At 39.7% G+C, this 17,384-nt stretch overlaps 2 protein-coding genes across 2 annotated transcripts; one reads left to right on the forward strand and one right to left on the reverse strand.

The window, feature by feature from the left end:
* Nucleotides 1–2,166: 2,166 nt before the first annotated feature.
* On the forward strand, nt 2,167–4,218 carry rbp4l (retinol binding protein 4, like). Its single transcript, XM_026340102.1, has 5 exons — nt 2,167–2,208; nt 2,675–2,792; nt 2,881–3,017; nt 3,587–3,699; nt 3,796–4,218. The coding sequence occupies exons 2-5, from the start codon at nt 2,676–2,678 to the stop codon at nt 4,017–4,019; spliced, it is 591 nt and encodes a 196-aa protein (XP_026195887.1). The 5' UTR covers nt 2,167–2,208; nt 2,675; the 3' UTR covers nt 4,020–4,218.
* A 5,605-nt stretch (nt 4,219–9,823) lies between these two features.
* On the reverse strand, nt 9,824–17,138 carry si:ch211-243g18.2 (uncharacterized protein LOC559906 homolog). The gene is made up of 10 exons (XM_026340465.2): nt 17,055–17,138; nt 15,370–15,642; nt 15,085–15,210; nt 14,624–14,706; nt 14,333–14,489; nt 12,982–13,146; nt 12,765–12,890; nt 11,640–11,857; nt 11,172–11,200; nt 9,824–10,458 (listed from the first exon to the last, which is right to left on the reverse strand). The coding sequence occupies exons 2-10, from the start codon at nt 15,631–15,633 to the stop codon at nt 10,343–10,345; spliced, it is 1,284 nt and encodes a 427-aa protein (XP_026196250.1). The 5' UTR covers nt 15,634–15,642; nt 17,055–17,138; the 3' UTR covers nt 9,824–10,342.
* Between the last annotated feature and the right edge of the window lie 246 nt (nt 17,139–17,384).

Raw genomic sequence — 17,384 nt, forward strand, 5'->3', positions numbered from 1 at the left:
ACTTAAAACAAAAGGTGGGAACTCAGCTAAGTTATGTGAGCAATGTCAAGTAGAGGAAGCGGTAAAACACCTTATCATGGTGTGTCTGAACTAATGTAGTCACAAGAAAAGTTTAAACACCATCATTAAGTTTAACGTGACTGTCTGTGACTGTGGCTTTCTGCTCTGAAATGTTTGAAGTGCATCTTTGCTTGGGATACCCAAACTGAGAGTGTTACAATATTTTAAATGTGCCTAAATTAGACATATTAGGCCTAACTAAAGATATAATTTAATAGATGTTTGGAATGAATATTCAAAATGGAATTGTGGATATTTAAAATGTTAGTTTTAAATATTGAATTTTATTTTTTCCTATGTGACTCAATGGGTAGTTATTGCTTGGCTAAATTTATTATCATTTTGTAACATAAATCAAATCAAAACAAAGTGGACAGTGGACAGTATCAATGACATTACACGAACATATAGTGGGTAATTAGATAAACACTACTGAATACATCCAATAAACATGTACTTAATGCTTACAATTTGCAATCCCAATGTGCACCACAAGATGACAGCAAAGCCCATACTCAAAGTCCTCACAAACCGCTGGTCCTTGAACAGTTTTGTTTGACTAGACGTCTTCTTCAGTGTTGTGGGTAATGATTAAAAACAAATGTAAATGTGTCTTACAACATGTAATTTTCTTGTAAAAGTCTTTGTTTTGGAGGCATTGTGTGTCTATTGTATTATTTTAGTTGCCATATTGTATTAATTAACAACAATATTATAATTATATAAGAAAATTGCCCCCTTTAGCTGATACTAAAGGAAGCTGTGTCTTTGTGGCTGGATATTATCAACTAGATTTTATTACATCTTCCTGAACTTCTGGCTCAATGTCCAAACATAAAATGTCTTCACCTGAGAATCATGAAAATATTTCCAATTCATAAAACTAGACAATAACACTAAAAGCATGAGGTGTTAGACAGCGGATGTTTGGCCAGTCACAGCCAAAGTTAAACCCCGAAAATATGAAGATCAGCAGGGAGAGTCTCAGCCATGGTCCAGGTCAATGTATCATATCAGCCAATCAAAATCAGCTGACAGTCACGACCTGAGACTTGGTGAAGGCTCTGTTGACATAACCTCCTCCGAGCTCACAGGTGTCTTCAGGTCAAAGGTTAATTTATATAAATGGCTTTACAGGATCAGTAGAAGTACTATGATAATTAAATGCATTCATAGTAGTCATTTCTGTTGCCACAATGCATTTTTGGCACAATTAAATATATTGGTTGTATCTTTTTAAATATACAGACACAATATTAGCTCCAAAATCTTTAAAAATTTAAAGTTCTGCATACGGACATTTACACAAAAAAGGTGCATAGTAAAGCTATTTCTGATGATGACGTATGTTTTACAGTAGGAAGACAACTTTGGATGTTTACTACATGATCTATTATGGCAGCAGTAATCAGCATGTGGCTAGGGTTAATCCAGGAAATTAGTTTTCAAGTTTGCAGCAGAGAGAGAGAGAGCATGTGTATGTGAAGGTCCATTTAACATATGGGAATGTCCTTTTTAGCAGAACAAAACACAAATACACAAATATATCTGAGGCTTCACCAATATGCCTCAGACATGTAGGTCCTAACCAACCAATCCTAAGCAATAATAAACAATGTAAATGTTCTTTATGTTGATTGATTTACTGTCTTCCTCAGGGTTTTTTTTTTCTTTTAAGTAAAGATTCCTGCACCAACATTGGTGGAGGAGAGGTCTTCCACATAAACGTGTAGCAACAATTTGCTTGATTATAACAAATGTTCAATTGTAATACAAGGGTTTAATGTTGATGATCAAATGTATACATTTATTTATGTGAAAATATCATGTTTTAGTTCATTTGTCATGTTCTGGTGTGCATGTGCCAGCGTTATTGTGCCTCCAATCAGTTACATAAAGGTCTAATTGTTTTTAAAATAAGTCTTGGGCAGGTTTGAACATAGAAGCCAGATTACAGTAAGGATTTCAACCCAACAGGATTACCTCTAGATTTAAGCACCTTATTTAGTTCTAAGCAATGAAAATCAGCCATAAGCTTGTCTGTGGAGTGTGTATATAAAGGCATCCTCTGACACGAGCCCCAATCTGGTGGATAACCACATACGGTACAAAGAATTTCAACACTGTTGCTACTTTGAACCAAAACAGGTAAGTTACTGAAATTGGTTTCAATTCTTAGAGAGTTTAGCTTCTACTAGTTGTGAGATTGTTGTATTATTTAAATTATGAAATTGTGTTTTCTGAAAGTGCACTGTGCACTGGAACATGTAAACTTTCTGTTGTAAGATCTGAATTACTGTCACTCTATCACTGTATTGTATAATGAAGTGTATTTTTTGGGTGGTTATTTATTAGGATTTTTTTTTTTATTGGTATTGAGATTTTAAAATTGTGTTATTGCTCTAGTATGTAATAGACCTACTTACATATTGCTACTATTTTCTTTATCTCATCACAGTTCGTTCTATAAATTATTGGTGTGTTTGTAATATCAGTATTAGAGAGATAAAGAAAGACACCGGGTTGTTGGACTATATGGTCTGAGACCCAAACATGTATAGTTTTGTTTTTTTTGTCTGGTGCATTTTACAACTGATATGTGTCTAAATTATAGAATGGGATTCTCTAAGCTGGCCCTGCTGCTGGTCTTGGTGTCTTGCGTAGAGCGCTGTCAGTCTTCCTCCTGTGTCGTTGACAGCTTCTCAGTCAAAGAGGACTTTGATCCCAAGAGGGTGAGTAATTCAAATCACAGAAACACACACACCCAAACAGCAGGAAACTAATTTTGACTTTCTTCTCTGCTTTATTTTTACTATGCAGTATGCAGGGAAGTGGTATGCACTGCAGAAGAAAGACCCAGAAGGCCTGTTCCTGCAGGACAACATCTCAGCTGAGTACACCATCGATGACGATGGCTCCATGACTGCCTCCTCCAAAGGACGGGTCACTCTCTTTGGGTAAGTCTGAAGTATTAAATACATCTCCTTCTTTTAACTCAGCATCTAGAGATAAAATTAGAATTGGCTTTAACAAAAGTAAAGCCACCTGACCTTGCCCCTCTTTAAATACCCTCCTGGCTAGGGCAAGGGTCAGTTTAGCCACAAAGACCTTCTTAACTCTTTAAGATCTGCGGAGGTGAGAGCCGCTCTGGTTTATTTTCTCTAGTCAGGAGTTGAAGAGGGTGCTCAGGTTCTGCTCATCATCCAAATGAACAGGTATAATTGTCTTGAAGTACATTCTGGAGAGTATTAGCTAGAAAATGGGCTTTTCCTGGATTATGAAGGATTAGGAAGAAATGCCTGGTTCTTAAATAGGAATGTGGCCCCAAACAAACACAAACACAAACACAAACACAAACCAGACCTTCTGCTGATGTAAGTGCTGACGAGCTGGGCTAAAAGAAATTCATTTGGAAAAACTGTTCTAATCATTTCAAGGTGCTAATAGCAGAAAATGGAGATTTTTTTTGTTTTGCACTTTGCAATGTAAAGTCATTAACATGCATGTTGGTATAATCATGTTGCAGCTTCTGGGTGGTGTGTGCTGACATGGCTGCACAGTACTCTGTCCCTGACCCTGCCACCCCCGCAAAGATGTTTATGAACTACCAGGGACTGGCCAGCTATCTGTCCAGTGGAGGTCAGCTCTGCACCAATAATGCCTTCAGATCCTTTTCACGGCATCTCTCTTCATTTTTTCTCATTATCACTCATCTCCCCCTTTTTATCTAACCAGGTGACAACTACTGGGTGATCGACACCGACTATGACCACTATGCCATCACCTACGCCTGCCGCACTCTGAAGGATGATGGCAGCTGCGAAGACGGCTACGCCCTTGTATTTTCCAGGAACCCACGTGGTCTGCCTCCCGCCATCCAACGCATGGTCCGTCAGAAACAGGACGAGATCTGCATGGCTGGACAGTTTCAGCCTGTCCTGCAGTCTGGAGCCTGCTAAAAAGAAAGAGAGATCGAGGGGGGAGCACAGGGAAGTGTGCCAGCCAGCTGCAGTCTAGCTAGTGCGAAAGCACAAGCAGGAAGGTGTGTATGCTGTGTAAGTGAGAGTGATAGTGCGGAAGGAATGGCCAGATGCAGAAAATAAAACGCAAAGAGGAGAGGCAAAGTAGAAAAAAACGAAGCACAGAAAACCATGCATATGTGAGATTTGTATTTCTTTTTTTTTTATCAATGTCCTCTTTTATCTCTCTTATCTGTCTGTTGTTTGTTCAAGAAAAATGGCCCTGTTTTGAGTTAATGTGAAAATTAAAATTAAAAAAATATTTTTCTAAACATGACTTTGTCCTCTTTCTTTTTCTAAAGCTGTGTCAAAATTGCAATTTGACAATTGACTTTGTAAATACACATAGATAGAAAAACGGCTGGTCAGCAGTTTGGGCCTGAAAACGTGTTGCACTTTGCTCACGGTAGTGACTATGATCCATCCTGAGCCCAAGAAAATGCAGCCAAAACCCCAAAAAACATGCTCTGAGCGCTAATGGGCTTACTAGTGGTCTGATGTTTAAAGACCTTAGTCCTATTATGCTAAGTCAACCATTATTATGCCACTTAACACCCTCCAGGGGTCACAGATCATATCAGGAAGGTTTTGAAGCAAAAAATTACAGGTTAGAAAAAGCAACAACTTGATGCTCGAATGTCACTGATTCACTGAAAGGTAAATGTTGTCAGAAAAAGAAAGGGAAAACCAGAGAAGGCTTCATGAGTCATGAGCTCTTCAACAGTGAGACAGTTGGAGAGACTCAAGGGGACAGATGGACACTGTTTGCAACAGCTTGTGTGTAATCCTGTTGATGTTACGCAACAAACTGGAAAGCAATGTGCTAAAGCCAATAATGGGCAAGCTTTAGTTACAATAGCTTGAATAATAGTTAGGATACTCGTGCAACGGAGCCCAGGGGATGGCAGCCAGTTACTGCAGTTCATCCTTGTTTGTGGCAACTCACTTTTCCTGCGTGGCAGGAAGGTGATGACTCTGTGATCCCAGTGCCTGTGTGGGGACTTTTGGTGCACGTGGATCCAGCATCGTTTACACTGGCTACACAGCTATTAGCATTAACCATACTAAACCTTGTTCATCTTCCTTCAGTACTGGGATCAAAACATGTGCGGCTCAAGGACCAGATAGTTTAACATGTCACACTTTAGGGAAACGTGGCTGAATCAACTCTTTCTCAAGTCACTTGTTCAGTTGCGTGTGAACATCATTTTTGGGAGACAGGGTCGTCTAGTTGGGGCGGACAGGCAAATGATTGAATGCACCCTGAGCAGCACCTTCAACAATGGGCGGCTCCACCTGTGGTGTCTCTGCTGTTGTTGGACTTCTCAGTCCCCATCGCTCCCGGCAAAACTCAAGTGACGCTGATAATTGCAGACTGATTTGCTCAGTTTATGACACCTGTCAATTTGGTGTGGTTTCCTCCGTCTGAAGTTGTTTTTCTTGTTGTTTTTTTCTAATATTGACTCACACACACTTTGCTGTCTACTGTCTCTCCTCCCCCAAATCACATAATTGTTATCAATATGGCTCTTTTCTCTATTCTCATTTCTAGATTTCTTATGTTACAACTTTTTGAACTTTTGCTGTGATTTTGCTCTGTTGGTGTGGTGCATGAATTCACACCTTGGGAATAGTTTCAGTAAAGTGCTTTCAGATCAAATCAAATTGGATTTACTTTATGTGATGCAATACATGTATCATACAACATCCTATGGAGTGATCAGACAAAGCAGTCTTATTCAAACTGGCTTTGACTCAGATCTTTGTGTGTGTGTTCTTTTCTGAAATATAGGCAATGTGGCCTATTCTTTTAAATAAATGGAGAAATGTTTTATTAGATTCTTTGGACTGTGATGAACAATGAGTTTGAATTTCACAAAGCATCATCACATTACTGGAAGGCAATGAAAGACTGTTGAGTGGAACTCAAACCATTAATCTGATGTAGCTGACAATTAACATTGTTCAAACAATATCTGTAGCAGCTGTCAGTTTACACCACAGGTGTAAACTCGGAGTGTGTGATAACCAGGAGATCATGGATAATCTCTGCAAGGGAATACAGTACACTAGTTGGCGGGACAGTGTGTGAGGGGAACGAGGCCAAAGCTACTGTGCGGTCTGTCTGCCTGTAAACTAGCTTAACTCTGATGGGATCACCTCCTTGACCTTACTGGAAGTTAAACCATCTGTGACAATGTTTAATAACGCTGTCATGTCTTCTCCCTCTACATTTTTGTCATAATGTCATTTTTCACACTATACATACATACAATTTTCACAACAGGTCATACTAAACCTCCTACTATTGGTTGTTCTGACACTGTTATTCATTCTGTTTGCATTTGTGACATTTAGCGTTTTGTGATGTAAAAAAAAGAAGGTTTTGTCATTTTATGAAGTTTCTGCATTCAACAAAAAACTTTGAAGCAAAATAAATATTTTGTAATTTCAATATAAAGATCCATTGTTGCAGTTACTACTGTATGTATACTATATACTGTACATTAGTTGCTCACTAGGCTGTGCCCACTAGAGTGCAGTCATGGTAAACATTAAATGCTGAGGCCCTGGACTATTTCTTGCAGCAAGAAGTAAGAATAGTCACAATGTCTATTGTTTAAGACAACATGTCACCTTAAAGTTATGATGCTTAGATACTTTAAAGTGCTGCAAAATGTTTTAATATCAAACTGTTTTTATTAGAGGTTGTATTTTTGCTGTATATTTTGTGCTTCACTCTCAATTTTAAACACAATAATTGACATGTCTTATTTATATTACACTCAGTGAGCTAATCTGACACTGCCTGTAGATGGCTGATGTCATCAGAGTATTTAAAGTGAAGGTTGCAGAGCCAACTGGACAGTTTTCAGCCCCGCTACCTCGGAGAAGTCTATCAATCCTAGAAATCAGAATAACAAATTAATCAGTGTCTAAATGTAGCGTGAGTGAGACAGGATGGTAAAACATTGTTTAAATGACACCCATGCTATGGCAACATATGTCTGTGACAACATGAGATCAACATTCAGGTTGATATTCGCTCTCGTGCATTGCTAATGTTAAATATTGGACCTCCCCACTAGTTTCTTAGGCATTGTGTTGGCTTAATGTGTAGTTCAGTAGACGTTTCTAATTACATTCTCTGCATTTTTGGAAATGCAGAGATTCTGTATGTCATTAGGAGAATATAAAAGTGAATGGACAAAGGGTGTAGGTCAAATATTTGGTACTATTGTGTTTTAGATTGTGGCTTCAGGGTGGGGATGAGATTGTATCTGACCGGGGGGGATTGCTAGTGTGTTTACAATGGCACCCTGTTCTTGTTCGCATACTGTATCCAGCACACACTAGACAAGGAAACTACCACATCGCATCTCACAGTGGTTTTAAGTGATTTTGACAACAAATGGTTTGTTGTTCAAAGAATGAGAATCCACCCAACAAGTCGCTGTTTTGTTGAGATAACTGAAGGCAGTTCCATCTGTCTAATCTGCCTAAATGTATTTCTGTATTGTTGGGATCTTCCCTTTTTGAATGTCGAAACATCAGCAGACTGCTTAATCCACTAATCCGTTTGTCACCTACTCATGTCTGTGCTCTTTCTCTCATAGTTTCTGTCTGAAGAAGTGAATAACCATCAACAGATTATTACACCGGTTCCTGAATTATTTTGTATTTAGTCAGAACATTCATGACTCAGCTGCTAAATAAACTGAGACAGTTTACATCATTAAACTAATCCCTTTTATTTCCTTTCTTCACTTTTGACCAAGTGCTGGGACATAGATAACATAAATATCCAAACTCCATATAGAGTTCTAATGTTTTTATGCTTTATCAGCACTTGTGGACTGTCAAGTCAAATGTAAGTGTGGACATTTGGATTGATATGATGTAGATAATCTTATTCAGCATAATACTAAGAGCAGGGTAATTAATCATGGAAGTAACTGCAGTGACTAAATGATGGTCCATGTGCCTTCAGGCTTGTTTTGTCTGGATAGCCCTAATCAACTTTTGCACAGAGATACACGGACAGAAAATCAACCCATTCAGCCACCAGTTATCTATCACCTGCTTCCAGGATGGACGAGTGACTTCTGTTGAATATTAAATCATAATGAATCAGAATATTAATTTCATTGGACATTAGACCAACATGAAGGCAAAAGTAAAATGAGATGAGTTGACATTTGTTTATTTTGTTGCATGAGAGTGAACCTTGGACATTTGTCAAGTTAAATGTTTCACACTGCATCTCTTCAAGGGTAGAATCTGCTTTGGTGGTGAAAGCACATTGAGATGCATTTAATCATGTTAGCATGACTACATTATTATGCAATTATCAAGTTCATAAATTTCAAGTGTTCTTTTTCTTTCCTCCACCAAATCATTGAACCATTTTCACATTTTTTTCCTTCCTTTTGAGCTATGTGTGAACTTATGGATACAAACATATGAAAAGGGAAAGTATTCAAATTAAAAGTCACACAATGCAGAAGGTGGGTTTTTTTTTTTTTTTTCAAGAATGTGAACGTTGCCAGCACAACTGGCAGTCGCTGTATGCTCACAGTTTTTAATTAAGATGTGAGTGATTGTGCAGTGATTGCCTTTGTGATATGGGCGTGCAGAAACATCATTTCCTTTCAGAAGCTTCTCAAAGACTCTAGTAACTCATGACTGAGGTTTTTTTTTTTTTTGGCAGAGCTGGTTTTCAATTCTTTTTTTTAAACTTTGCGACCACCTAATTCTGTGTTTGAACGAGTGAATTATTAGCATTTAGAAACAACTTGCAAATAGCTTGCATAGTTGGAAAACATGCAAACGCTATCTAATCCTCATTAATCTGAAATTGTCTTTCAGCAGAGTTCTGATGGGACACGTATAGGACATTCCCTCTCATCAGTTTGGTTCTCTCTTCTCTTTTGACTTTTGCTGATGAAGATTTGTGAAGCAGTGTGACCCCAGTTAAAAAGACCATGACCTTAAATTACAGGGTTGTTGGAGGTCAAAGTGTCTGCTAATGGAGAACGTGCCTATTATGGGATTACTGGATCTTTTCTCTCGAGTGAAGCAGAGAAAATAATCCTCATAGTAAGATGTCTCTCCGCAGCTTTTGAACCCATTTAGTCAACACAGATAAACTGTGTGCATTAAAAAAAAAAAAAGACTGATATTACAGCAGTAATTCAACCTCTAGTTTACGACTCATTATAGGAACGCAGCATGTTTTCTCGGATGAGTCTTTGGTGAAAGAGCTGTGTTTTGTGACTGAACAGGACATTACTCACACCTAACCTCAGTGACAACAGATGTGTCTACCCTCAAAACAACTGCGAGGAGTTTTGACTTGTTTCCAGTATCACTAATCACAGTATGAACCATCTGTTTCTCTCCTTGATTATCTTTTTGTAACATCCTCTTTCATTTTCTCCATTTTTTATGAGTCCGTGCTGGAGACAGGCTCGGTCAGAAGCGTTATCTTTCCAGGCTGTCTACCCACAGTATCTCGTGAACGCCTTGAAGGCATTTCTTCGTATTTGACACAAACATCCACTTGTCTCAAAGATGAACCCATTCGATTTCAGTGGTCAGAGGTCAAAGGTTAAAATCACTGCGGCATCACATCCATCCCATTCGCGTCAACGCAATATCTATATCTCGGAGGTATAGCATCATATCTACACACTACATCAACAACAAGTGTTGACAAAAAAGAAAACAAAGCAGTAAACATGATGGTTTAATGAAACCTTTTTATTCAGACAGAACACAGAAACAGCAAAAACGATTAAATATATTCCCGTCAAAGGAGTACAGGCATGTAGTATAACATTTACTACAGTAAACTTCCCCACACTAAGAAATAAATATACTGGTTAAGTACACAACATTTTATTAGTAAAACAATATAAAGACATAGCAATGGTTAGCCATTTCTTGACAGACACACACATTTGTATTTAAAACATATGTAAGTATGCAGCTACAGCCGTAAAGGACATATTTGTAGTTATGCTTGTACACTTACTTTACTGCTTTACACTGATAAGTCAGACTAGGTGAAAGCATAAAACATTCATAGTCGAACAAAAATGCCCAATTCAAATCGATATGTATCCTCTGTTTTAAGAATGAAAGATGCTCCGTTTCCACAGCTCTATTGTGGTTTCCTGACTCTAATCTTTACTTCTTTTCTTTCTTTTTCTTTTGTAAGTCACGTTTGGTTGCCTCTTTTGGTGTGAATTCTTGTTTGTCTATTTCTTGGTCTCTTCAATCTGCTCCACCTCGCTAGATTCGTCCACCACTTTGCCATTGATCATTGTCTGAGTCACCACCTTCACAATCTTCCTGGTGCGAACATCTGGCTCCTCTGCAAAGACAGAAAATATGAAAAAGAGACCAAAAATAACATAGAAAAGATGAGGTTAGGATATGACATTTACTCTGAGGAGGATGATGTGGAAAATGATGTTTGATCGTGAGATTCAATGAGAAAGACGAGAAAAACGATTTGAAATTAGCACATTTGTTTTTTTAAAAACCAGCTTTAACTCACAAAAGCACCTTTAAAGACGTTCTTTGTCTATCATTAGTCTTTTAATGTTGTGAGACAAACATTTTTAAAAACACCTGTTAATCCAGCAGCGTGACTCAGTGGAATTAAGACGGCGTTACAACACTGGGTTAAGTGTTTTCACGCCCACACTTGTTGCTACAGCAGCTGAGCATTTAGTGGTGTTTGTTTGTGTCTCTTGGGAGTGTGTGAAGGAACAAACGTCTGGCTGTCAGTTTCACTGCAACACTGAATTTAAGGTTAATGTGTAACAACTGTTAAAAAGTCATTTGAGAGCAGTTTGCTCAGCTTATCTCCTTCATCATTTCAGTTTTAGTCACTCCTTACCTCCCTCATGTGTACAGGTTGTGATAAGATCAAAATAAATGAATGACCACTGCTGTGATCGTTACGTATTACTGTACTATCACATAAAACTGTGCTCAGATCATTCAGGTCCTTCTGTTGCTCGCATACAAGTTATTTGACTTTTGTTTTGCCTGTTAAAAATCAAAAAGGCAGGAACTCACTTTTTGGTGGAGGAGGAACTTCTTTAACTCTGAGGGGCAGAAACAAAACATTAGAATTAGCTTTCAAACGACGTACATTTCTTTCACAGATAGATTAGAACACCGAGATCACTCCAATGGCTGTATGTTACTGTATGTCTGTAAATATGAAGCTGGTGCCAGCAACTGTCCGGATGGGGTCACATGGGAAATTGCATGCATACATAATAATGATCACTGTGATAAATTGAATTCTCCACTTCTTTAGATTTTCAGTTTAACCTGATGTGAATGTTTTAAATGAGTGAGTTGTATCATGCTGTAAAGGGTCGTGATGCCAGTCAGACACACGGACATTCAGATTTCAGCAGTGAACTTGATTACAAAGTTATTATTACAGACATGATGGCCCCGTGTCTTTAGGGTCCCAAAGCTCAGGAGCAGATTCTAGCTGACGTTTTCCAATCAATATCTGTCCAACCAACTCACGTTTCCTCTCCCTCCAGCAGACGCCTGTAGGTGGCGATCTCCATTTCCAGGTTCTGCTTGATGCGGAGGAGCTGCTCGTAGTCGGTTTTGGTGCGCTGCATGTCCAGCCTAAGCGCGGAGAGGTCGTCCTCCAGCTGGTTCAGTGTGGCCTGCAGCCTCTCCATCTCAGCAGAGTACTTCTGACCCGTCTCACCCAGGTTACCTTCCAGCGCCACTATCTGAGAAGATAAAGGGAAAATAATAACAAAGCTGACTGGGCTGCTTTCATGTCTGCATCTCTGTTTTTTTAAAGACGAATAAACTTGATTAAGCTTCGGCCTCCTGTTTCCTCAGAAGCTGTTTGCCAGTGGAAGTCAAACCTCAGGAATGTCTCCCAATTCTGAAATTACTTCCCAAACCATTATCGTCAAATACCTGCGAGCTGACAAGGCTTTGGCATCCAAAGCAAACATTCGCCGCTCAGACATGATTACCCATCTCGCCACCGAAACTCACCCCCATACAGTTCAGCAAAATGAATGGAGCGTCCTTGTGTGACTAAGCAGCATGGGAGAACATGTTTACTGTCAACTCAGGATTATAGGAGAGAAAAACAAAAGGATTTTTTCCTAGAAGCTCAGCACAGTAGTATGAATATAAACAAATTAAAAAAGGGTCTAATTGAGACTGAGCCTGAGCTTCTGCAGGGATTTGCTGTGTTGTTATTTAACAAATCCCTTATTTCTTTTACATAGTACCTACCTCACATGGGCTTTGTGAGGAGCTAATCCTCATAACTGCATGTGTCAAATCATGATCGTTGGCATAACAGTTTCCTCCAGAATGAGTAAAGTACTACAGGTATCTTATCATGGTATCTGCACTGCTGTATGTGTACTAGACATTGTCAACATAGCTTCTAGTCTATAAATATAGCTTGCACAATTACAGAATGATTACACCCAACCACACACACACACACACACACATGCAACACATTGACTTCACATGTAGACACGGAGACGCCTCTTTTATCTAAAGACCCCTACAGTATTTTGATTTGTCGTTAACATCATCTGTCTTTGTGTGTGTTCGTGAGATGTTTTGCTCCACTTGTCCCTTTTCTCTTCAGGTGTTGCTTCTCACCTGTTTGTGGAGACTCTCCAGCTCCACCTCCAGGGTCTGCAGGAAGCGCTGCCTCTCGGTCAGCTCGCTCTGGGCTCCCCTCAGAGCCTCGTTGCTCTCCTTCACCTCATTCTGCACCGTTTCCAGCTGGAAATACCAGAAAAAGACAACTTAGTCTGACTTTGTTTAGGGAAAAACACAGAACAGAGTGAATCAGCTAATTTATTCCTCCACTGACCTTCTTGCGGTACCACTGTTCTGCCTGTTCCTTGTTCTTCTTGACGATCCCTTCGTATTGGGAGCGCAGATCGGACAGAACAGTGCCCAGCTCCGGCCCGCTGGCAGAGTCCACCTCCACATTTACCTCATCTCTGGCAATACGAGACTTCATCTGCTCAAGTTCCTACAGGAACAAGTAGTTTATATACTTAGTGTTGCTTGTGTAAAAAGAGCATCAGGCATTTTACTGCAGGCTTTTCATACTGTGTGTGTGAAGCCTACGTGTTGTGCATGATGTATTTGTGGATGTGTTTAAAGGCAACATATGGAACCAGGAACGTGTTTGTGAATTCGACTCCACAGGTCAACAGAAAGGATGTGAGGGCATCTCCATTATTTAGATGGTCTCCATCAATACTTGATGAGACAGAGCTCACCTTACCTCTGGCCTGTCGACACACACACGGTACACTTGTGCTCATGCATAATTGGTGGATCTCTTTCACTCTCTCTTCTCTCAGACCTTTTGTTTCATCACACACATTTAGTTTTAATGTCATTTAAATTTAAAGTTTTAAAATTAAATACACATCATTGTAAAATAATGTGTGTTTGAAAGAAAGCAAAGGTCAAAAATCTATAAAGTTGTAGCAGTTAGGTCCTAACGGTAGTTGGGATGTTTCAGATCAGCTGCTTGGACATAACGAGCAGGTTTGAGAAACCAGATCTACCGGCTCCTTTTGTCTGTAGTAACCAGAGGACGCCAATGTCTCTGTTTACCCCTCCCCACGTCTTTTTCTGCACGCATTAAAAAGACCTCTTGAGTCCACAAAAAAGAGAAATGACCAACACTTTCTTTGTGACCGTCAGTCAAAGAAAGTGGCCAAAAGGAAACTGAGATCAACTAAATTATACATTTAAACTAGGACTAAACTTAACTAAACTCTGTAAAACACAGGTGAAATAAAATGATGTGTTCTCCTCTGTACTTTTCTGCAGGTATCCTCGGCCATGGAGCTGTATATCCCCAGCATGCAGTTACTGGCCCTACTGACCTGCCCAGTGTTTTTGCTGCTTATGTTGTTTTTTGTTGCCTGCTGTTCTTTTCACTCTCCTCTTTCCACTTGCCCCAACCGGTCGAGGCAGATGGCCGCCCACCCTGAGCCTTGTTCTGCTGCAGGTTTCTTCCTCTAAAGGGAGGTTTTCTTTTCTACTGCTGCCTAGTGCTTGCTCTTTCTTTATAATTTTGTATACAGTCATATTTGGTAAGGTCTTAACCTTAAACACTGTAAAGTACCTTGAGATAACTTCTCTTGAGATTTGACGCTATACAAATGAAATTGAATTGAATTAAAATTAAACACACTTACCTCCTCATGGTTTTTCTTGAGGAAGTAAAGTTCTTCTTTCAGGCTGTCCAGATCGCCCCTCAGAGAAGCAATGATCTGCTCATGGTCAGTCTTGGCCTTTTTTAAAGCAACACAGTCTCGCTCCACGGACTGACACATCACCAGCTCAGTCTCCCATCTTGTAATGGCAGGAAGACAGCAGAAAAAAGCCCAGAAGTTAATTTCTGTGATCGTGGGGATGATCATTGCAAATATTACACAGTTTACCAGCCAACTGAAACTTTCAATTCACTGTAAGCATTAACCACTTACTTGATTCTGAAGTCATCAGCAGCCAGTTTAGCATTATCGATCTCTAACATGAGACGAGCATTTTCCAAAGTCCTCTTCCTCACCTGGCAAATGTTAACAGGTGGTAACAACTTAAAAACAGACAAATCTTCACGTTCATACACTACAAGCTTCACACGTTATGTTATGTTATGCTCAGGTTCATTAAACTGTAACTACTTCTGTCCACTGAATAGGCAAAAATAATTATTAACTTCTCCTTGGCTCCATTTTATAAAAGTGAACTCATCTCATTAAAGGTGCAGCTCCTCCTAAAAGACACTGCACATGCCAGCATTTGCATGACTGTTTTGTCTATGTAAAATAGACAAAGTCATCACAACCCCGCGCTTTGATGATTGATTTACTCTCAACTTGCAGTCTGGCTATCTAAGTCCTGTCTGGTGTATGTTTGTGTATTTGCACATCCCACCGCTGCCTACCTCTTGCTCTACGGCATGAGCTTGGGCCATCATGGAATCAAGGTCGTGACCTTTGGGAATGCGGTCTAGCATCACCTGTTTGATTTTCATTTCCAGGTCTGCGTTGGAGCGCTCAAGTGACCGCACCTGGAGGAAGACAAAAAGAAAGAGACAGTGGGATGATCAAAGTGTGTTCAACTTGCTGCTACCAGTATCATTTCCTTCTTTAGAGAGTGCCAAACACACAAAAACCCATCACCCTTTTGGCTGCTGATCAACAGCCTAACAGCATGTAATGCATCTGACCTTGTCCAGGTAGTTGGCCAGGCGGCTGTTGAGACTCTGCATAGCTTCCTTTTCATTGGTGCTGTTGCCATGCAGGCCGTTGAGCTGGAAGCTCATCGGTCCATTGAGATCCTGGCCGATAGAAGCTGAACGGATCAGCGGGCTGGCTGCTGCAAAGGACACTGAAGCACGGGAGCGAGCCCGCCCGGTGTCCATTAGTGAGCGACTAGAGAAGGAGGGCTGACGGCTCATAGTGTAGCTCCTCATGGACATGCTGGAGGTCATGATGGATGGCTGTGAGAGAGAGCGTGGCACAGAAATGGGGATTTAGAAGATGATGTGTTGGTGAACTTGAAAAGACAAGATGGAGGAAAAACTAAAGAGAGAAATGGATCACAGATGTCCCATCTATTACAACTCTTGTAGGTTGATTTCTCTGAAGAGAGATTGGATGGATGTTTAAATTGTCCATCCCAGAAGTTGAATACATAACTACAGACAAGACTGTTGTAGTCATTTAAAAGCTAGTGTTACTTGAGGTCTAGCTTTCTGGTCCTTAAGCAAATGTCTTTTATTCTAGCATTTGGTCAGACTTTCATGGAAATACATGTAGGGCCTAATATTAAATAGCACTGAACACCCACTGAAAATGATGAAAGGGGTCTTTAAACAAGTACATGGCTTCCTAGTGGCAATTCAAACTAGCCATCTGCATCAAAGAGATGACTGAGTTGATGGTCAAAACCACTTCAGTGTGTTATTCTCAAGTCTGTTGAAATACAACTTCAACTCAAGTCAGGGTAAAATCAAAATGTAAATGACTAAAACTGAACCCTGGGTCGAAGAAGAGCCTCTCAGCAGAACTGAGAACACACTTATGTAGGCAATTACCATGATAATAAGATGCAGTTTATGTGTAAGAGGAGTTTCTCATACAACAGAAACCAAAAGAGGAGATGAAAAGTGGTTCAATGGACTCTACAACGGTTTACTATTAAACCTTTCTGGTTTCAGGTCATTAAAAGTCGACACCCTGTCATCCAAAATGAAGATTTTAAAAACATAAGTTTCTCTTTATAACCTATTTACATTCAGAGAGCTGGATAAAACACAATTTAATATCAAGTTTAACAGGTGTTTACATATGTCAGCGTCCCGGACTTCAAGCAAAACTGGTTACTATTTGAATGTTAAACACAGAGCAGGACAGGGCATCTTGGTCTGTGAGTGTGTCTGTGTGTCTGTGTGTGTGTGTGCATGTGTGAGTTGCTTTTGTGTGTTTCTCAGCAGGGTTTCAGTGGCAGATAAGCGGTCAATGGAACCTCTCTCTCTCTGTCACTTGATCCTTGCAACACCGTTCCCACAACACTACAAAGAAGCCAGCAGGAGACAGACAGTCCTTGTTCAGATGAAAGATAGAGCTTGGGAAAATGATCGGGAAAATATTCAGAGTGAATTCCAGTCTCACAAGAAGGCACTTTGTTCGGCAGGAAATGGGCTTTCATCTTATAAAAAAAAATCTCTTACTGTCATCCAACAAATGGTCATGTAGAAGAAAACAATATAACATTTGCTAAGCTTCATATTGGGATTTAGAGCACTGCTTCATTTATTAATCTCAGCTCACTTAAATTCATGCAGATTATTTAAACAATATGATCTAATTGCTAAAACATACATGATTTTTAAAAAGCAATCGGACTCACCAAGGTTTTCTTCAGATTAGAGTTGCGGTGGGATCCAGAGGAATGCAGGAGGCTTTCTGCTGCTGATGCGACAGGTGACTTTATATGCAGGTGTGCAGGATGTGGGAGGAGCTAACACCAGACAGGAGGCGTGTTTACTGCACCTGAAGGTCTTGAGAAAGATACTGTAGGTGCAAGAAAGTGTTGCAATGAAAACATGGCATGTATGCTGGTGATTACCTTTTTATTCCAGCTTGACCTAAACATACTGATGTAAATACATAACACAAAGCTGCTTGATTCATATGTTTAATTATAATTATATTAGCCAAGAATATGTGAAAATGAAAA

Source organism: Anabas testudineus, chromosome 22 (genome assembly GCF_900324465.2).
Source record: "Anabas testudineus chromosome 22, fAnaTes1.2, whole genome shotgun sequence".
Taxonomy (NCBI): Eukaryota; Metazoa; Chordata; class Actinopteri; order Anabantiformes; family Anabantidae; genus Anabas; species Anabas testudineus.